Genomic DNA, 22559 nt, shown 5'->3' on the forward strand with positions numbered 1-22559 from the left:
AGAATTAGTAAAACTTAAATGAACAGCTGGTGAAAGAAACAATGTGACAATATACTTTCATTGTCGTGAGTAAAAAAGGAATTCTGTGAACTGTATTTTTTGCACTTGCATTTATAGCAACAATTTAGTTCTGATGATGAAGGCTTCGAGTGTCTGGAAATGTTTGGTTTGGCCTTGAAAGTGCTTGAATTTTGCTCTTACAAAGCTGTACAAACCGTGACTTTTACTCATCAGAGTAGCTCCTGTCACTAACGCCTCTTCACCTCGTTGTGTCACTCAGATCCCCTCTGGAGGTTTGACAGAGATGTGCCGGAAGCCCCTGCCCCCAGGTAACATCAGCACGGTCTCTGATTGGCTCACCTCCATCGGCCTGCCCATGTACGCCACGTCTCTGGCGGCGGTGGGAATCGACACGCTGAGCCGCGTGGCCTCGTTAACAGAGAGCAGCGTGTTGGAGGCCGGGGTGCGGGATGAAAGACATGCCCGGCGGCTGGTCAGTGAGGCCCGACTGGTGAGCGCACACAGAGAGGTGCAGTCCTAACCGTGTCGGTGGAGTTCTTTAACATAACAGGTATTTACTCACTGGTCAGCACCATCTCATTTAAACATGGTCAGTAATTGGCCACAGGACTCGACGATCACCTGAGTGACCACAGCTCTACAGTACTTCCTGTCTCGCACGTGTCAAAAGACTCAAAGTGAGCCACCCTGCTCTCTGATTTTCCCTCTTTATCACTCTGTCTTTTCTCAAATGTTTACGGCATTGAAGAGTTTCTCCGAACAGCCAAGATATCAACTGCCTTTAAAAAAAAAAAAAAAAAAAAAGACGGACTGTAGACTCTCTCAGAGGGATGGCTTCCGTTCTGAAGACGCCCCCAAAGTCTTAAAATAAAGACTTGGATCTGCCTTGAAGGAAGATTGCACACTCTTTTGTAGGACGGATGTTTTTTAAATACAGAAAAGACGGTTTACTTCTTGCATATTTCATAAGTGCTTCATTTTCATCTTTTGTGGCGAGGCGACATTATCTGAGGGTCTTATGAGGAAGGAGCTCAGCCAAAGTGATTTACTTCACATTCAGCCTTTCTTTCCCCACTAATGGTTTCATAACGACAATGGCAGAATTCACTTAATATCCGGACTTTTAATCAACTAAATACATGCACCAAACCAACTACGGTGGTTTTGAGATGGCTTATTTTGTATCATGTTTCTGTATTATAGCCTAACGCATATCTGAATTTTAAAATGATTTATATGTTAAGATTTTGTGTTTGCCTTTTGAATGTTGCAGCCTTGTTTCGAGGCCAGCTCTCAGTCATTGCTAAGCTGAAACAAGCCGACGTCACACCTTTTATATTTCATATTATCCTGTATGTCTTGTTTCGCTGCACATCTCGGATGCACACCTTGCTCCGCTATGAGCAGGGGTCTTACGGAAAGCTCTGTTTTATTCCAGTAGTCACAATCAGCTTTCACAGCAACGAAAACATTCCCCGTGTATCCAAGCACATATTAAGTTGCCTTACCATTATGAATGAACGGCTTCGTCAAACGGGACATGTGTATAGTGTTGACTATACCGTGACTGAGGCTGAACTGTGCAAACCTTTTTTTTTCTGCTCTGAATGTGTCTGAGAATTAATTAAGATTTTATGAAATCAACCAGATAATTTCAGTGATGCACGCAGACTCAGATGGATTGTGGTTTCTATACCCGCTGGGCCCAGATGATTAACCACAAAACCGCAGGTACGGCACAGACGTCGTTCCACGCTTAACATCCTGGCGCAGTCACTGTACATGTTCCACGCAGAGGGCTGTGGGACCAGGCAGGGGAGAGAGAATAAAAATGTTCCAAAGACACAGCTGACATCTGGGCTGTCATATCTGGAATTTATTGGACTGCCTACACTTTGGTTACAGTGTTTAGGAATCTGGTTTATAGCTGGATAATAAGCTGTTTGGGCCTTTTAAACACATTATACTGTAGCTGTAATCAATGCTGTTCTGGAAATCTTAATTAGACTTTTGCCAAACACGCTGAGGATAGATGGTAAGAACAGTAATTACATCAGGTGAAAAGCTGCCTTCCAAGGTCAGCATGTACACTATGACATTAAACAGTCTTGCAAATCAGGGAAACGCTGTGTCGGGTCAGCCTGTTACAAAAACGATGGGCCAAAAAACAGAACTGAGAACAGCCAGAAACTCATTTCACTCGCACGCTCTGCATGAAATGGAGCTAACAGATATTCCTCCTTTGTGGTTTTTTTTTTCCTTTTATTTCTAACGGTGAAGTTCTATCATTCACACTCAGAACTGAACTTACTCCATTGATTTCCTATTTAAAAATTTGACCAAGTGGTATTGCTAAAAAAAAAAAAAAGTTTTTTTTTTTTTTTGCAGTGGGCATTTGATAGGTAGATGTTTGATGCCTTTTGTTTCCTCTTCAATCAAAGTGGTGCTCTGAGAAAGCGAGAATGCGGGTCATTATTAAAAAAAGTCAAAGGCCCGTGGAGTGTTTTGTAAAGAATGAAAATACTGACACTGTAAATGCACTTTAGAGGGTAAATCTAGCTGTTTTCTAGGCGACATTGGCGACATTTTGTTCACAGGTCCGTAAATGGACATTTGTTGTCAGGTATTGTAAAGGGTTTCAGTGGGTTATGCTGGTATTTCATTTTAGTATTGAGTTCCCAATGCCAAGTTTAATAACCATTCACGGGTTAACCTCTTTCCAATTATTCACTTCCAGTTTTCCAGTCTGTTCTTGCAGTCTTACAAAAAATAAATTCTTAATTACATATATATAATGCTTAGCAGAAGTTGCACATTCTGTATATGTAATTGATATTTAAATAACTTATTTTTGCTTTTTTTTTCATATCACCTGTAATTAGCTGTACTATATGAATAGCAATACCTTCCTGCATAATGCATATTGCTTTAGCCAGTGAGGAACTACAGTATGTATTGTAAAATATGTGTACAAATTATTTTATTTGGTTTTCATCTACCTAATGATTGTCCATACAGATTTGCTTGTGTATTGAAACAACAAAAAGTAATGTCCATAGCTATTTGTCATTCTGAAATATAATAAAACTGTTTCTTGCCATACGCTGGTCTTCTGATTGTCGCTGTGCACTTACACACACACACACACACACAGTCATGGAAAGATGTGGGCATGTCTCATCGATGTGGTTAACTGTGACACTGGACATTGGCCTGTTGATAAGTTTCTTAATGACGTTTTGAAATTAAAACTGAAAAATGTGGATGGTCAACAAAAGGAATAATAACTCTCAACTTGATTTGATTAAAAGCCGTCTGTCCAAGCATGTTATTATTTTATTCTTAGGTTTTCTCGGGTTTGGTCAAAAGGGAAAATAGCAGACAATACTGCAGCCTTATGGGATGTCTCCGCCACAGTTTCTCTGAATTATGAGTCCTGTACCTGTTTTACTGTCAGAGGTTCAGTTAGCGGTTGGTGCTCTGGAACCGAGGAGCTTAAAAACACTGTCTTGTTGCATCTGGCTCGTAATGCCTCATTTAGAAAACTATACACATCTGCACAGGACAGAGACGGCAGAGTTCGACTGTCTGTCTGGCTCTTGCTGCGGTGCAGCTGTTGTGAGTGAAACGGTGCAGAGGTTTTACAGCCTTATCCCAAATAGGTGCTCAGACCATGCACCCCCAGTTTGGTAAAACTTCATCCCAGAAGACTGCATCTGAGAAGATTTTACATGCATGAGTTCTATTTCAGCCAGTGTTTCGCATCCTTCTGAGTGGAAACACGTGCAGACACAACCGAACAAGCATTTCCCTCATGAAGAATAGGAACAAAAAGCTGTTTCGTGTGTCTTTGTTTGCTAGTTGCTCGCAATACCAATAAGATAATAATTTTCTTCGACGCAGCTGGAATGAGCAGTTAGCTTTCCACTTCACGACTTCTGTCTTCCACAGACACAATTGCTCATCCAATTCAAAATACCTCAGGAGGAAAAGATGAGACCTTGTTGCAAATGAGGACCTTGTGCGTCGGGTTTCTTCTCATTATTCTGAACCACTTTCCTCTGCGGTGTTTATGCATGTCTGTGACCAATCTATAGCCAGAATTGCCTCCATTTCTGCCGGGGATCACGATGTTTCACAGTAAAAATATTTTATTTCAGTATTCCTGCGATTAATCCAACAATCAATGTTGATGTTTCTTTTAAATGGCAGAATCGCAGCATACTTTTATCATTACAGAGCATTCCAAAGACCATAACGACTGGATTGGATGGATTCCCCATCAATAAACTGTCATGACTGTGATCTGTTTATTGACCGTTTATTGACCGTTACAGGGAAATTCTCTTGCTGCTCATTTGCCTCCTGGGAGGTCAGAAGTCACATAAAGTCTGACTCCTAAAGTTTACTTTAAAGTTGGAAAGCAAATGCAACTACGTGCTCCCAGGGTTATTCCCCCTGCTCAGAATCCTTGTGATTCTTACTGTGGTGGGGTAAACTCAGTTAAGGGGCCTCTTACTCTTAAGTGGGTGCCCTTTAATACAGATGCAGTGGGTCTTGTTCAAGTGAGCAATGTTCTTGTAAAAATGAGGTTCATTCCTCTCTGTCTTTTACTATTATCCAGTATTATTTACTCTTTCATGACTTTGCCAATATTCACAAAGGCTTGAGTAACTGCTGGTGTTTTCTGAATCTGTATGACATTGTACAAACGCAAGAGGAACTTCAGTTGAATTTCAAGCCACGGGTTATTACCAGCTAACAAGTACTGTAAATCTGACATAACCTCGGGCACTGAGGTACTGATTTAACAGCTAAAATCTGCATCACACCTGTGTGGGCTTATTATATTTGAAACATTTGTCCTGGTTGTCCCTTTAGTTTTTCTCCCAGAGTCCAAAGAAAAGATATCATACCGCTGGAAATGATTCAATTTAAATCGCACAGTTCTGACAAGATTGAACCTGATTTACGGCAGTGAGCATACTGACATCCACGCTGTAGTTCTGTGTAATAAACTCCAGTGCTGCATGGGAGATTGGGTTGGTGGGACCTATAATGCTTTCTCACTTATTGTGCGGAGCCTTGCAAAATGCAGGACTTCACTATTTACAATTCATTTACCTGAGGAAAAGCTAAGCCAAAGGGCCCTCAGCAGAATTACTGTGCTCCCCTTTATTGCCTCTTTTAAGCCAAATTGTTTTTCACAGCCGCTGTTGCTCCCTTGACTACAGTAGCTGTCGCCAGTGAAAGTGCATCAGCCTCTCGGTGAGGTAGTTACTGTGTTGAATGACTGCTGTCGCCTGCTAAGTGCAGGTGTAGTCTAATGGTGGGTTCTGACCCCGCTGTGGAAAGATATATATGGAAGAGTGCCTTACAGCTGGCCTGAGGGCAAAGAGAAAGCTTAAAACACACACACACACACACACACACGCGGAAGTGAACAGATCCTCGTCTCAAAAGCTTCTTTTCAACATACATCAAAGATCTACACCCTCACCTCAAAGTGGTGGTAACACAGCTCCGTTTTGGGAATAATAACTTGATAACTACACAAGGAATAAGTCACTGTGATGTTTCTATTAAGGGTGAATGTTGGCATTTTGGTGCCATATGATCTCTCAAAATCATTAATGATATGATAAAGCTATATAATTACCTCACAATTACAATAATGTCATCAGCATGTGCAATTACTGCCGTGCAATAACTCAATGTATATTATTTATCCTGCATTTTATTCTGCATTATTATTATTATTATTATTATTATTGTTATTATTATTATCACAACATATCACTATATGTTACTACATAGTATTATTACTATATATACTTATTTCCTTTCTATATTTATTACTGCTAGGAGTAACTGCAACTGACCCATTTGCCCCTCGGGGATCAATAAAGTATTCTGATTCTGATTAAATGATGGTAAATGATAAGGCTATCACTCTTTTATACCATCTGAAAGGAAAATTGTAAATTCACAGCTGGCTTAAAACTCCTTCCACAGCCCTCCTGTCAGTATCTGTCTGGGCTGTCACAAATCAAACACGCTCCAGTGAATGCCCACTCCTTTCTCTGCCTGAACGCTGGGTGACGCTGTTTTACGCACTGCGATCCAAACTAAATCCTGTATGAGGTGGAAGTTTTTCCTCTTTCCACGTTCAGTAATCTGACACCCAAAAGACTCCGCAGCAGAAGGATGGACTCTTAACTCGACTGGAAGGACGGAAGGAAGGAACAGTCAGCCAACGAGCGCAAACGAGAGAGACCGAGCAGAAGCGAAACGCTGTGCGCAAAAACAACCCCGTGGCTGCGGCTGTGGAGGAGAGCTGGGTGCCTGCGCGTCTCCAAAATAACTGGCCTGTCCGCCTCAAATGATCTCAAAGCGACAAGTTTCACTTTCCACAGGCGGATGGGTGACTTTCCACGGCGCTTTGTGAGGAGTAGATGATGAAGAATTTCAGCAGCAGTCCCCTTCACAGCAACAACCAGACTCCCAACCACATCAGAGAGCGAAACAACAGAAAGTACAGCTTACTCTCTGCCATACCGTTGCGATTTTCCCTGCGAGGTTATGGTTTCTGCATGGCTACGCTGTTCTTCTTCTGTTTCGGCTCCCTTTTTTACCAGCTGAACGGAGGACCCCCAAAAATCCTGCTGGACATCCGACAGTATCTCGGTAAGAACTTTTCATTTTCCTCTGCTGGCTCAAGCGCGTCATCATCAAAGAGATTCCTCTGAGTAAAAGTTGCGCTGCGTGTCTAGACGCCTTGATTTGATCAGATACGCGAAGGACGGTTTATTCAAAATGGAAAGAGAATCAATGCGGCTCGCACCTCTCGCTCACCGCTGGGTGAAAGTCGCTTATTTGAAATCCAGCGGAGGCCACAGCTCACCTCGACCCCATTAACCACAGAGGAGTTATCTTCGTGCCCTCTGTTCATTCATATTTAAACCATCAAAGTGGCGGCATGGGAGGTTACTGCACACTGACGCGTTGAAGTGAGAGTGTGCACACTGACATGTTCTTGAATATTATACCCCTCCGGTCTCAGAAAGTTTCCCCCAAGTTAAATATTCTAATTATTCAGACCAAAACCTGAGGAATGCGCTCAGCTTTGCACCATTTCAATATCAGTTGTGACTTGTCTGAGCACGATTGGGAGCTATTATGGTAACAAGACCTTAGCAACTGTTAAGACCGTATGTGGATGATGACTGACACCTCTTCTTGTGCAGCCAGCTGGTGCGCTCCAGCGCTCATTACGCACGACTGGCACCGGTGGAACAAGGCGCGATAGTGTTCTGACGGCTGAATTTATGCTGGTGTTTTGAGTCAGCCAAGCGCGGCGTGTCTACGGCTTGATGTTTCTATAATTGACACAGTGAGAAGCATGTGGAGCTGTTTGTTCGAAGATAGAGGTGGCCATCTGTTTTCACATCAAAGAGCGAGGTTTCCAGTTTGAAATATCGTGTGCTGACGGGAACACGCTTGTTTTCGTTTAGCTGTGACTCGGCGCTGGTATATTTCTGTCCATACTGCGTGATACCAACAGGAAAGTGGATAAGGCCTATGAGCCCCATGTGTGGCCACATCTGCACTGCTGTGCTGACCGCCAGTCTCTGGGATGAGATGTATCAGTCATGAAGGGAAGTTTGTGTTGTGGTGATTTCTTATCAACATGTCAGTCACTGCTACAAGTCGGGCTACAGATGGTGTGTGTATGTGCGTGTGTGTTGAAAGGAGGTTGTGTTCCTACCTATTTCTCACAGAGAGCTCGAAGCCTTTATGACGTGATAAACATCTGGAGCAGAATGAGAGTCACTCACCAAGTCGGCCACTAATCCCATGGGTCAGATTGGTTTCCTGTCGACACACAAACTCACACACGCATGCATGAGCACACACACTCCTGCACACTGCAGCTGCACAATATTGTCAAGAAATCCTTGTGATTATTTTTGTCGATTTGGACAATATGCAGCAGGTGAACAAACAGCCCCAAAAAATGTCACGCAGGCCATATTAAAGCTTTATTTTTTCATGCAAAGCGTTAATACCCTCCTTAAAAAAACAACTTGATTGCCTGAGCAGAAACTACACACACCACACACAGAGGAGCAATATTCTCTCTGATGAAACTTTGCAGCCTAATTTGATTTAGAAATTGCAGCAGTCAAAGCAAGTTCGTTTTATTTTAGAGTGACTGGACAAAGCTAATGCACCACAGTCCGCTGTAATGTCTGCTACACCCACTTTCTCACTAAGGACCGCTCTGCTTCTGAGAAGTGCACACACACGCACACACAAGCTTAAGTTATCAGCTGCAGTCTCAGACCCTGTGTCATGCAGGATGAAGCAGATGTGTCTACTATTAGTGCAGATAGACACACCAGCAAACTAGGAACCCCAACACATATATTATTTGCACCAGCATGATCCACTAGCAGTGAAAAACACGTGGACCACGAGGGCAAGAATCTCTCTATTAGCAGATGAATGAGTGTCTGGGCCCACCTGCATGACGTGATCTTCACTGCAGCTTTGCACAGAGACCCAAGGGCCCGAGCCTCATCAAACCCCGACTCCTCTATACCCTGTCGACTTCAGGAGGGGGGGTTTCTTATGTAACAGTGACACAGACACACTGTAGCACCTCCGCTGGGATCTGGATGAGTAATCGTCTCTGCTCATTATGCTGCTGGGGCAAAGAGACAGAGCTTTGTTCCCGAATCAGAAGTTGAAAGATGTGACTGCGTTCAAGTAATTGATAAGTTGGATTTCAGTAATGAAGTAAGACATTTCAGGCAACTTTTTTCACATTTGAGGAAACTTTTCGTGGTGGATTCCGAAAAGTTCTGATGCTGGGTGGGAGAAGGAAAGAAAAGTCAGGTTACCCTCATTCTGAAGTGGTCTTGTAGAGAACAGAGAAATCTGCGAGAAAGGAGGGAAGGTGGAGAGCTTGCTGTGCAGAATATTCTAATCGTGACTTGGTGGCAAAATGGTCTGTGCTGGAGCTTCGCAGGAAAGTCTGGAGGGAAGCTATTTTTGCAGGGAACTTTATTTTCCACCACTTCTCTCCCCGTCACCTTCACCCCTGTCAATTACAGACGCCCTGTCTGTCTCCATCTCTGTCTCCCTCCATCTTCATTCTACTTTCTCCATCTCGCTGTCATAGATCGATGAGTGGAACGCCTTGCAGGGTGAGTCGGGAACTGAAATCAAACAAGCTGTATGGAGGAAACTCCTTGCCCCACCAACTGGAATTAAGGAAAAAATAAAGAGGATATTCAGCATTAATAAGCCTCCAATCCTGCATGTGTGTGTGATGGCTACCAGCCTCTTATAAGCATCCAGTGATTAGCTGATTTATTTACCCTAAGCTGACTTGTGTTACTTTTGGCTGCACTGTGCCAAGATGAAGGTGAGGATTCCTGGTGGGGTAAGTGAATGTGGGTGTGTATGGGAAAGAGAATAGTGGGTTGATTTTGTGCAAGTGTGCGTTAGGTGTGTGTGTTTCTCTCAGTCAGACGCACTGTAGAAGGAACAGACCCTGTTTTGTTTGGGCCGGCGGGGAGGTCGGTGTTTGAGGGTGTCACTCAACGTATGGCTGCAGCAACTGAAACGTGCAGTCCTTTAGACCAGGATCGACAGCCCACTCGCCGCTGTGCGTTCCCCGTCTCTCTCTCTCTCTCTCTCTCTCTCTCTCTCTCTCACACACACACACACACACACACACACACACGCATGCTGATGTTACCTCGACCAATGCAGCTGCTTTGTCAAAAAGCCTCCGTATGGCAGATTTGTTTGTCTTGCAGAGGTGTGTGTGTCCTTGTGTGAATGCACAATCACACCTGACTGCAGCAGTGATTTCGCCCAGACGTTTGACTTGGCTGAGCTGGAAGGTCTCCAACTGAAACATGATTAAATGCTTTTTTTTTTTGGAGTTGGAAAGGTGGACAGTTTCATCGCTGTAGGCCACCCTGACTGTTCACAGGTCAGGGAAACACCAGCATTAGGTTAAAAGTGGACTGAATGACTGAATGAACTGTGATCAGTAGTCACTTTTGCGATCTTTTTATAGCTCCATTTCTGCTTAAAATGCAGAAAAATGAGAGAAAATATGACAGGATTTGACAAAGACTGTGTACCCTGCCAGAGTTTGAAACCATGCAGTCTGTGTTTGGCTCTTTGTCTTCACACACACGCACCACATATCTCTGCAGTGACATTTCAAATACTAGTCAGTATTGTCCTGATCTCAGGGAATGTGAACAATGGGATGATGAATTTTGCTGCTCTTTGATACTGGATGCCATCTTCTCGTAGCTCCTTGGAGCCCAGAGAGCAAAACACACAGAAGGATCCAGAATTCTTCTCTTCCAGATATTGAGAGGGCTCCTTCAGGATGATTCAGCATACTGTACATGGCGCGCTGAATCATCCTTACACATGGGGAGAAATGTAATGTACTTTCAAGCACACACACTTGAGCACACAGGTCTTAGTCTGTGTTTGTGTGTTGTTACAGTTCCATATCCCCCTACCATAAATCGCAAACGCTGAAGGAACTTGGTGCAAACATCAGTCTCTCACTAAACATCGCTCTGCTTCTCAAAAGAACTCTGTAACCTTAAAACGCTCTCACTCATAAATTGAACTTTCCAGAAACTGGCTGGTAAAGTGTTGCAGACTGCAGGGCGGTGTTAGGGATTAGACAGGTATGTGTGGACACAGAGGAAGCTTCAGGATATCGCTCCTCCCTCCAGTTTCTGTCTTATTTACAGCAACACTGGCCAGGAAGTGGGTGAAAGCAAACTGTTTAAGTGAATTCAAATAAAGTTTAGTTTGGCTGCTGAGAGCTTGGTAGAAGTGATGTGTGCAGATAAATCTTAGATGTATATAAAGAATAAGAGAGAGAATATGGAGAGGGAAGTGATGCAGGGAGGGAAAGTGAAAGGTTTCCTGCTGTGAGAAGGCCAAGAAGGGACACACAGACAGACGAACAGATGTTGTGCAGACAAGCTTGAATACTTTTCTTTAAATTCCCATCAGAATCCCACAGTCTTGAAATATGTCATGCAAAATCGTGAGAAAACATGTCTAACATGATGCATGTAAAATGTTGGATATTCCCGTCTTGCTTGTCCAGTTATTCTTTAAGTGCGGAGCAGTCACGGATGTGGAGTTCATTATCTTCAATGAAACACATATGTAATATGTTCAAAAAACTGAGGATGCTCAGTGTTTCTCTCCTGGTTGCAAGCTGGTCAGTGTCCCAGAGAACATCAGGACGCTCGGATTGCATTTAAAATGAAAAGGAGCAAACTATGTTTTTCACTTGTTGCTTCGTCAGATTCAATCTTACTGTAGTTCACTCCCTCTTGTTTTGTAATCTGACAAATAAAATAGAGTAAATCCTCATATCCTGCTGTATGCTGGAATATAGATTCTTTTGAGTTCACTGTATTTGTAATATTGTTATGAACTGTAAGACTAAAATCATGTTTTATATTGTGGAAGATAAGAAAAAAATCCTTTAAAGCAAACACTCTGGTTTTGTAACTTTCACATCCATGATATATATTTTCATATCTTGCTTACAGAGCTGTCTGTGAACCATTTCTGTCTGCAAGTGCTTATTTTCGTTAATGTCAGATTCTGGCAGACATGCAGACGCTGTCGATCATCCAGCACACAGAGAATAAGCAAACTTTATGTAAGCCTCTGTGCATTCCTACACAGAAATCCGCCTTCAACAATATCTCATGTGACTGCAGTATATCATCCTGTCTTTTTAAAACATGTATCTGCAAAGCGCAGCCAAAATGTCCAAAGTCTTGAGTTGAAATGCCTTGCTTAAGGGGAAGATCACAGCTGTAATGACGAGGGGAGAGTGGTGCTCCACTAACCTCAGGTCTGACCTGCTGCCCTCATTTGCCTAAAACACAAGCATATTTAGTCACATACGTAGTTTATACCTGTGCACACAGACCGTGGCGAGGAAACTGACAGACAAGCTACACATATGCCAAAGAGCTTTGTTGAGCGAGCCAGACATGTAAGTGTGATTTTTGGAGAGAACTCGCCACTCCATTCACACCAGTACGCCCACTTCCTGTTAAAGGATATTAAAAACAAGGTCTTTATTTCATCTCGTCATATTTTGTTCTTCAAATTTAGTGCGCAGACTCTTAATTGGTCCAAAGTGACAGAGTCCATGCTTTAAGGCAGTTTACCAAAGTGTCGAATGGAATGGGAATAAGGCCAGCGCAGGTCAAGCTGTCGCTCAGCATTTTAAAATGGGTTGCCAGGTGTGCACCAGTCTGACTCAGGGGTGAAGTTGGTCATGTGGAAAAATACTTAAACTGCCCACTTATTCCTGTACTCCTTTTCATTTTGGTGTTTGATCAGAGGTGGCAAACCAAACATGCATTTATATTTAATACCAAAGGCTGCGGCTCCAGGATAATCTCCTGTTTAGGGCTTGAAGATAGAATAATATTTTGCATCCATCCAACACCTCCAGCTGACAAGGCTCATTAGGAGGCAAAGGCTGGACAACTTGACCTACTTCGTCTATATACCCTCCACCTACAGTATGTTAGTCCTCATGGAAGTGTCAAGGAAAACTAAGCTTTACCTTCGACAGACCCAGAAACAACTCCAAACTGGCGTCACATCCAGCCTAAATGCCAAGACAATCAGACGGCTTGTAATTCCCTCTGGGTTGGTAAAACAAGCTGCCCTCCCTGCTGAGCAGAGGCTAACCATCCTCTGTTTATTTACCTGCTTTCTAACGTGCATGCCAGCTTGTTAATTGGGTTTAGGGGTCAATAAAGGGATAACAGTTTTTATTTTAATGGAAACCAAATAAAGAAAGACTGCTCTGATGAACACAAAAGCAGAAATTAGATTCATATTTTCTATTTGTTATGAGCGCTTAGTGGATTAGCATATTTTCCCTTTTTATTAGTTATGATAAATGATGCATTCCTCATTTCCTGGGTTATTACAGTATGGAATCATTAGAAAAATAGCGTCATCTTGACCTTGCGATTGCATAATAGAAGCAATTAGCATCACCAATTAGCATCTCCATGCCTGAGAGGCTGCTTTTGCCCTCTCCAGAGAGACGGGCAAACACTAAAACAACACAGGGTAATTATCCTCCATTAGTGCATTTGTTTTCACCACACAAAAAGAGAGCAGATGGAAAAAAAAAAAATCACCAATGCGCCAATGTTGTTAAACTGCAACTGCTGCTCAAGGCTTGCTGAGCAATTATTGTTATAACCCAAGAGAAATCCCAGATACATTTGTGGCCAATGGTTTGTGACTAGGCTTGTGTGCCGTGCTCCTGTATGTACGCTGCCTCTGCTTTTGGCAAATGACTCCAGAGGATCTGATCAAATTAAGACGTATAAATAGCCTTATGTAGCCCTCTGTTAAATGGGCAGATATGTGAGTGGAATCCTTCCTCTTATCTACGTCCTCTCAAGGTGAATTTCCAAAACTTTTGATAGAAGGACATTAGCGCCTCAAGTTTTGGCAAGAAAGTGTCTTTCGCAAAATGGTAAACTGTTCCTTTAAAAGCTTTTATAGCGCAGCTTTATGATGTAAAACTGAGCTATGTTCTACACATCCTGAAACTCATGTAGTCAAGAAAACATTATACATCAGCTCAGAAGGGGGCTGTTTTTAGAAATTTATGCTGTTTTTAAGGGGCTGCCAAGACACTGATGATGACTGGTTGCGGTGACTTTTATGTTAGCTCCTGTGGTGGTGCGTGAATGAGTGGGTGGATCAGGGCCCACAGCCACTGGGTGGTACCCTGGCTGATGCTTGTAAGAAGATGACTACGTATATCCCTTAATTTAAAAGATCTGTGCCAAGATAAATAGTGGTCCTATGAGAAAATGAGGTGTCCGCTTTACAACATGTAAACTGAAGGCCCTGCTCTGCCCTGTTCATCCAGAAGGACGAGACCTCTAATCTTAATCCAGGTTCTTTCATGACAGAATTAGAAAGAGGGTAATTGCAGTCTGCTTTGTGAGCGCTGTTGATTTTTGGATCAGCTTTGCCCTTTCTCATATCTGTGTGCCGTGGTGTTGTTAGCGTATTTGGGAAGTTTCTTTGCTTACTTTGGCAAGTGTTGAAGCACTCTGCATTCCTGTGTTTATTGCCACAGGAACACCCAACATGTTGAGCTCTTGTTTCCGTTGCATTGGCCACATATACACTTGTCATCAAACAGCAGGTCTGTGTGGTCGCTGAAGTAAAGCAATTATTTTCCAATTTGATACAACAACTGGATTCTGACTTTCTCTTGCAGAGTGGCAAACACATAGCCCAAAGCCAAGTAATTGGTCGTTATGGGACTTGTTAAGAGGAAACATGTTGCCTGGTGGTCAGCGGCATACCTTGTTCAAGGAACTCTGCCTATCTTTATTCCGAGTGAGTTTACCACAGCTCTGTCTGTTAGCCTCATTTCATGGCAATGAAAAAATATATAGAGGTTTTAAATAGCAGCCTTAAATATACAGCAGGGCCGATAGAGTGGCAATGCCCAGCCCATGTTGTTAAAACCACTATGTGCTGGTTTGGGGAGATGTATTGCCTTGCACTTTAAAGTTTTATATAGTCGAGGTTCAGCTGAGTTGAATGAGAAAAGCAGTTTTTCTGCTGTTTTCCTGAAACGGAGTCTGTTTGCAAAAGTGATTTTATATATCAGAGAGAATCAGAACTCTTTAAAGGAACCATAATGATTTTTTATAGTAGAATGGACAACATGTATATGTTCGTGTGAAAAGGGTCACTTGTAGTAATGAAGCCACACAGAAATACTATTATCCCCTGGCTGCAGCTCAGCTCAGTTCTGGGCAGCGATTGGCATCCTTTAACTTGTTGTTATGGTTTTCTGATCCACAGCTTTACTGTTTTAGCTCATCAGCAGTGCAACCTGCCACACACTACCTGCCCAGCACCAAATGGCAGACAAAGTTAGTGACTAGCTGATGAACATAGTGGAGCATTTAGCTGTGTGAGAGTCAAATATTAGTCTTAGGAATTGGTAGAGACCAAAATGAGGCTAAAAGAAGAATGAATATTGGACTTATATTCACCAGGTGACCATAAACATGACTGAATGAATATGTCTTTGTTGTTTTTGCAGCATCTTGAGCTCTGCCAAGTGGACAAATATATTAATGTTTAAGGATTCTGCTTTTACGCAGTTGCTGCTGTGAGCCATTATGACCACTTAAGCCTTGATTATACATTATGGTCATGTCTGTTGCAGTACAGTCTATTGACGGCACTGTTGGGATGTCTTGTCCAGCACTCTTTAGGTCATACAGTAGAAATGTGCCAGATGTTTGGTTGAAATCAAACTCTGTCTGCATTTGTTGTAACTTGTAAAAGTAATGGATGCACGAAACACCAGCTCTTGTTTTCAGTTTCACTTGTCTATGCACTGCACAGATAATCCCAACTTTTAGCTAAATGTTATTTTGCCAGTCACCAAGACTGAAGCCTACAGGCTGCGTAAAGTGTGGGTTTTCAAAGACATCAGAAGTTGCCTGTTTGTAAAACGGTACCAAAACACAGATTATCATTTTCTGTAGCCTTCAGCCTTTCTGATTATGGGGGTCTTTCATCTACTCTGCACAGGCCTGTTTGCTTCAAAAGCCCCAAACATAAAATTTAAAAGACCACGTAAATTTGTGTGATTTTGCACACACTTATTTGTGTGCAAGTGCAGTCAAATACAGTACACACAGTTTAAAGCTCTGATGAAACATAACTGGACTCAGATTAAGAAAAGACCATTACATAGTGATAAAACAATGTTTCCATGAAGTCAGTAATACTGGAAGACTGGGAAAACACATGCACACACACACACACCCACACATTCACGCTCTTTCAGCTGCTTCTCAGCTTACATAAAAAGGTTGAATTGTTTCATTGATAATGTGCAACTGCTGCAAGAAATGACTTTTTTTTTATTTCATTGCACTGCAACATTTTCCTTAGTTTAGTCTGAGAGCTGCTCTGTGCTTTACGCACTAACTTTAGGTATTTTACAAGAAAACACACTCTTCACACAAGCTAGAAAGAATGCATTTATTTTTGTTTAGAGGAAGATAGTTTTTACAGAGCCGCTCCACATATCTGAAGGCCAAGCTAAATAAAGAGTAAAGCTAGAAATATGTCATCTAACCCCTCCCAACCCCCCGTCCAAACAAAGCCTTATGCAACAGGTCTTTATTTCTGCATTTCACTCAGAAAATCATAACACAGACAACGGCCTGAAGTAGTACCTGTCTGTCTCAGGCTGTTGTCTCAGTTGCTCAAAAATGCTCCCAAAAGGCCCTGACAGCATTTAGGACGGATACGTCAGACTTACAGTCATTATTATAATTTTTCTGCTTCCTGACACCAGAGACTGTGTTTGGATGTGAATCTGTGCATGCGCTGCTGCCAGTATTCCATAATGTTATCCACGATCTCAGTTCTAAGAGCTTTAATAGTTGAATGTGATATAGATTCATGCCAGTTTTTTTTTTTTTTTTTTTTTTTTTTTTTTACTTTTTCCTTCTTTTTTACGAACTTCAACAGGAAGCTCCCAACTCTTGTTAAAATCCTTTCCATAGCATTCCATATCATCTGAAAGATGATATCAGCAGTGAGTCTTCCTGTCCCTGCTTGCGACAGGTGGAGAACGACTGTAATTATCCTTAGAGAATAAAGATATTTCGGCTTGTCTGGGCTGAGGCAGATGAATGTAGTGATGCCAAAAGGAGGACGTGGACGCTCTGAGCGCGGCTTGAAAAGCATTTTTGAAATGTTCAGATGGAATGTGGTCGTCCCCCGTGGAAAGCAAACCTCACCTCGGTCCAATCTCTCACCTCTGTCCCAAAATGTGCTCTCCTTCCCTGAAGCCCACCTTTGTCTCCCACCACTTCTCTCTCTCTCTTCTTTAGGCTCGCGTACTTTTCCCCCAACACTCATGTCTTATGTGAAGACAGGAGGGCAGCATGTGACTGACGGCGCATCATACCCGCCAAAATAAAGTTAGGGTTAGTGCTAAAATCCGCAGCCTGCCATCAATATCCTGATCTCTTTTTTTCACCATGTTTACCTCCAGATCCTTCAGCTGCTAAAGCTGAGATGGAGTGTAGTGCTGCGGCTCTAAGCTGCAACCATAACCCTGTACAAATGTTCTGGTCTATCGGAGAAACCACATTTTCCAGATGTTTCGTAGAGACATCTTGAGTGAAAGCAACACAGTCCAAAGTTAACAAAGACTTTATCCAAAGACACACAAACAAACGCCCAGCTTCCAAGAACTTGCTCTTTTTCCTGTCCTGGTGAAGACTGAAGTTGAGTCCTTATTCTCGGCAGGGCATTGGTTCAGCAGGGAAGTCAGCAGGCGTGGTTAGTGGTGTTAATTACACGGCTGCAGAATGATGTCTGCATTTGCCTCTGTGTGTGTGTGCGTGTGAGAAAGAGAGAGTGATGGGCTGAAATTTAAAGGTTTCACCTTAGTTACTTTGCGACCAACCATAGAGCTTCAGGAATGCAACCCACCATGACACGCTAGTGTCTCCTCAGACTTTAACAAGTTGTCAAAGGTCATGTGAGGACCTCAGATAAACCCAGCCTGAGGTTAAATGGGTAACACTATAGTTTGGGGCTGATTCTTAAACACACAGTGTTGCTACACCCCTTGAAAAACCATCAGTTGTCTGGCCTGGTTCGCTGGCCCAGATCCTGGTTGTGTGGCCTGGCCCAGAACAACTTGCCTTCCTCTTGGCCCACCAGCACCTTCCTGCTGCACCAGTCTGGGTCGAATGCGTGCCAGCTGGACCTGCCTGTCCTGTAAATCCATCCATCACTCTGCCGAAAGCCGTTCTAATTCTTTACCACAAATTCTCACCCCAAGAGTCGCCACACTCTCTTCCACTGTTTACCCAGCCCCCGTTTTCTCCCTCTCTGTCTCCCTCCCTCTTTTTCCATTCCCATCTGTTCCTTTGCCACTTTCACCCTCTACATGTTCCTGCCGTGTATCTCCTCTCTCACCGCGTTGTATTCTTTTTCCCTCCTCCTCCTGTTTCCTCTCCTGCAAGTATGCAAAACACTTGAATTCTTTCCTGGTCAGCAGGCTCGGAGCGAACAGATGCAGCCTCTGTGTTGTCCTACGCACTGCAGTGGATGTGTATGACACAAACACACACGCAGGGCCATGCCACTGGCTGCGTGGTACTGCCAGCTGGAACGTTTGTGTCTCTAATCACTACATGCAGTTCCATTACATACCCAACCGCAGGATTTCCAAACCGGTGTCTCTCTGAGCTCTCCTGTATCTTCCTCCACCCATTCGCGTGCCCATTCATGTGCATGTGTTGTTGTTTGTGTGTGTTTTACCAACCAAGGTGTGCACGAGTATCACCTTACCAGCGGTTCCAAGCGTGCACATCCTTATATTTGTGCTGCCGTGCTTGCACAGTGCAACTGCTTCTGCTATGATGTCTGCTGATTGCAGTCTTACTTGTTGTAAATTGTGATGGCAAGACATGCCTGAGAGATTTCTATAATCTGTTGGTGTAAATGGCTGCTGTTTCGCTGTCTGAGAGAAAAAATGTAACGACTGTTTATGTCGCTGCATGACATTTGCTTTAGGGAAGACATAGTTGCGTATACTCTCAATATACAGCAGAAGAAGAGATGAAAGACTGTTGAGATCAGAGCCTTTGGGGATTATCAGTAAATGTTACAGTCCATTTCCATCAGCCGGTCTGTTTATTTTTTGTCCTTTTTAGCTGTCTGTCTGCAGCTGTTTGCTTTTCACAGCCTCTCCAAAAGCAAAAAACAAAGTCTCTTAAGGGCAGCTAACCACAGAATTACAAGCGTCATCATCCATCTTCCTTCTGCAAGCGTCTTCCAACCTCTGCCCTTCACTCTGAAGATGAGCCGAACAACTTTCCTCGCATGTTTCATAACAGGCTCTCGTGCATCGTGGCTGTAGCTCGTAGCTTAGTGTCGGTCTGTCTATAATTAGCCGCTCTGTGCTAATGAGGTGTTTCTGAAGGCCCGAAGTGAACCGCTGACCACTAGCTAGCGTAGCCTAGCCCACATTGCTAAATTAGAGAGAGGCTCAATCTTCAAGGCCACGCTCAGCTGGAGCCTGCACTCATAGACCACTGTGCTTTAGTGAGTAGTAAACAAACAAAACATTCAGCAAAAAACATCAGGAACAAGTGCATTTTGTTTACTTCTGGTATTATGATGCACCGTGTTGGAATTATATGCCTGGGGTTTCCTGTTAGTGTAGTTAAACAAAAGAATCCAGAGCTGAAATCATATGATTTCAACTCTGGATCTACAACTCTTCTAATTTGTAAGGAGAATAACATTGTGTTTAAAATATGTAATATATTATTATTCTTATACCAATACATTAATTTCTAAGCTGTGTTTTATTGCTGCAGGTTGAGTTGGAGCTACTTTATATACCGTCCTTTCTTTTAATCTATAACAATTTATCATAGTTTATAGTATGATCATGTTTTATAAGTGAAATCTTAAATCTGTATTATAATAATATAAGTTGCTGTAAATGTAGTGGAGTAGAACACTACCCTCTGAAAGCTAGCAGAGTGTGTGAAGTCATTTAAAATGGAAATACTCAAGTACCTCAAAGTTATACTTGAGTAAAGTTACTCTCTTGTTCTTGGTAGTAGTAGTTGTAAACTTCCAGCCTGTGCCGAGCATTCATTAACAGAGAATCACACATTGCTCAGTCACACATGCGTCAGTAAGTATGTTAAAATAGACTGTGGTGTTCAAGTTGCTGCCCGGCTATTTATAAGAGTAAAGGATCCCAGTGGGTTGGTCTAAATAAAGGGCTTGAGACACCAGCAGAAACAGGGCCCCATGTTGGTTATTCTTCCCACAAAACAACTCCCAGCTTTCCCGGCCACATTGCCCCACAGAGATGGAAAACCACACCACTCAAAGCAGGCTTTCGAGGAGTTCATGTGCTCTGCTTCTGTGCTTTGGAATATTAAACGCTTTTTAAGGCGACAGGTGGAAAAGTAGAGCGGCCTCCTCTGAATGTTTCCCCATCAGCCAGATGTCCTTTTTTGACTCCCGTCGTCCCTTCTCTCCCTCTTTCTTTATCTTTGCCTCTTCATTTCCTCTAATCCGTCTGACAATGCCATCTCCAAGACTGGAGTTCTAACGAGTGGGACAGATTCCTGCTTGTATATTTATAGGAAGAGCTAAAAGCAACATGACACATTGATTACAGAGCAGTGCAGACTGTCTGAGTTTGTGAACTTTGAGCAGCAGCATATGGACAAAAATGACCATGAGTGACCGCAAACACAGTTGGACAAATGCATGAGCAGTGCTGACGTCTCGAAATGTCATCGACATGCTGTGGTTTCAAATGTAACTTGGATCCAGCTTGAAACCAGTACATTTAAAGCTGGGCGTGGATGCACTGTAGATTTATCCAGTCATTCTGCTCTAGTTTTTAACCATCCACACAATCTCAATGTTCAGTGCAGCGCATATTCACACGTCTGTCTTATAAAAAAAAGAAGTGCAAAAACTAGATTAATGCACGTCAGTCACAGACCATTAATGCATGCTAACCATTCAAAGCCAGCACACGGCCCCACCCCGAATGAGAGTTAATCATCATAGCTGCGCTGAAATGACAATGAGCTGCCCGTCAGATGGTGTTTATGAATGAAAGCCAGTTATTTCTCGCCGCCGCTCTCTCTGTGTGCTAGTGTCTGGCCTGAATTTGAAGCCGTGCCCGCGTTTTCCGAGAGGCCAGTCAAGGGTGAGAGAGTTTCCCTCACCTTAACGCCGCGGAGCTCCAGCGGCCCGTATTAGCATGAATCAACAGCGTCGGCGTGTGGATGCTGTGCTTGTTTGCCTCTGCCTTGCATGCGTGTGTACAGTGGCGATGTGTGTGTGGGAGAGTGAATGTCGGGCTCAGCAGGGTGCCTGTTGGGAGAGTACAGTACAGGGTTTCAGTGTGCCTCAACACGGCCAAGGCAGAGGGGGACTTTTGCACCTTCGACCCTCCTCTGCCTCAGAAAACAGAAACAAAGCAGGACTAGACTTGGCACTCTGGTGGTCCTTAAAGGAAACCCACTTTATGAAGAAAATGAAGTTCCTCATTACCCATAATAGGTGTATATTTTTTCATTGCTTCTTCTGTAGAGCTTGTGGTTTGGGTTTGGGTGCCAGGGAAGTGCTGGACAAGAAAGCACAGGAGTGGGCGAAGGAGAAATGACCGAAATGTTGTCATGCTCAGAGGCTTCTGTTGTGTCAAAACAAATCACATGCAAGTGTTTGATTATTAGTGTCAGAAAAAATGAAGTACTTGAAATTGAAGTAAAGTATTTATGTTGAAAGATGTAGGTCCAGCTTTTTTCGTGCAGTTACTTCTGGCTGTTTGAGGGCTCAGTTTTAGCTTTATTTTCCATTTTCATCAGCACTTGTAGCTGTACTTATTTACGCCGCTCACAACCTGCAAATCATTGGTGACAAAAATAGCATGTTTAACTTCCTCTTTTTCTCAAGCTGGATCATAGTTCATGCTTCTGTTATATCACGCAGTCCATGGATTGTATGAATCAGACTGAACTTTAGTTTATGTAGCCTCAGTGAGATGCCTTATTACTGTGTGTATTTTGTCAAATGGACCTACATAATAATAGCATGCAGGATTTTCACAGATAATTGCCTTTGATTGCTCTGCACCCTGGGCATGAATCAGACTACAAGTCTTAATTTAACTAGACATGCTACTTTTTACTTCCTCAGTCAAGTCACTTCAAATCTGAGATCACATCTGGTTCTAAAAGCTGCTCCTCCCTTATCTTGTCGTTCTTCTATATTTTTGGATGTGATTATTATTGTTGGCGGTGGTCACCATGGATCGCTTTCAGATCATGGCGGATTGATTGTAAAATGCCCTGATTGTTACTGCAGTTTTCAGCCCGTTTCAAAAGGCTTCATCTATAAATACTCTTTTGCTGTTCTTGGAAGTGCGAGCTGCCATCTGTTGTTTATTGCTCGGTTGTTGCTCTTTGCTCTCGTTCTGGCCACTGCGGTCCAGTGAGGTGCCAAACGCCTGTCACTGCATTATCACCAAACTGTTCAAACATTGTCACTCCGCTGTGATTGTTCACTTCAGTTAAATACAATGTTTTTATTTCAGTCAATGCTTTGTAGTGCTGACAGTAGACATGGTTTTGGTTACGCGAGCATGATATGCGATACCTCAACTGTTATTTAAAAAGTTTGTTAAAGTTCTGTTCTGTTCACTGGGGCTGATCACAGTCACCAACATGTGCACAGCACATGGCAAATGCACTTTATTTGGCACCTGATGAGGGTAGGGAAAAAGTAACGTGTGGGGAAGTGTGTGTGTGTGCGTGCATGCGTGTGTGTTTACGGTGTTTCAGGAGGCAGTATGATGATGTCATGGGGTGCAA

The 22559-nt window shown here is 43.0% G+C and overlaps 2 protein-coding genes across 8 annotated transcripts in view; both read left to right on the forward strand.

The window, feature by feature from the left end:
* Positions 1 to 3123, forward strand: part of sash1a (SAM and SH3 domain containing 1a) — a 166873-nt gene extending 163750 nt beyond the window's left edge. For all 7 annotated transcript variants that reach the window (XM_076757119.1, XM_076757123.1, XM_076757120.1 and 4 more), the window contains one exon: positions 281 to 3123. In XM_076757119.1, the coding sequence (XP_076613234.1) occupies positions 281 to 541 (261 nt within the window). In that variant the 3' untranslated portion in view covers positions 542 to 3123. The remainder of the gene's footprint in view (positions 1 to 280) is intronic.
* Positions 3124 to 6132: 3009 nt separating this feature from the next.
* Positions 6133 to 22559, forward strand: part of usta (uronyl 2-sulfotransferase a) — a 50425-nt gene continuing 33998 nt past the window's right edge. The window contains exon 1 of the mRNA XM_076755499.1: positions 6133 to 6708. Coding sequence (XP_076611614.1) covers positions 6477 to 6708 — 232 coding nt within the window. The 5' untranslated portion in view covers positions 6133 to 6476. The remainder of the gene's footprint in view (positions 6709 to 22559) is intronic.

This window comes from Chaetodon auriga, chromosome 18 (genome assembly GCF_051107435.1).
Source record: "Chaetodon auriga isolate fChaAug3 chromosome 18, fChaAug3.hap1, whole genome shotgun sequence".
Classification (NCBI taxonomy): domain Eukaryota; kingdom Metazoa; phylum Chordata; class Actinopteri; order Chaetodontiformes; family Chaetodontidae; genus Chaetodon; species Chaetodon auriga.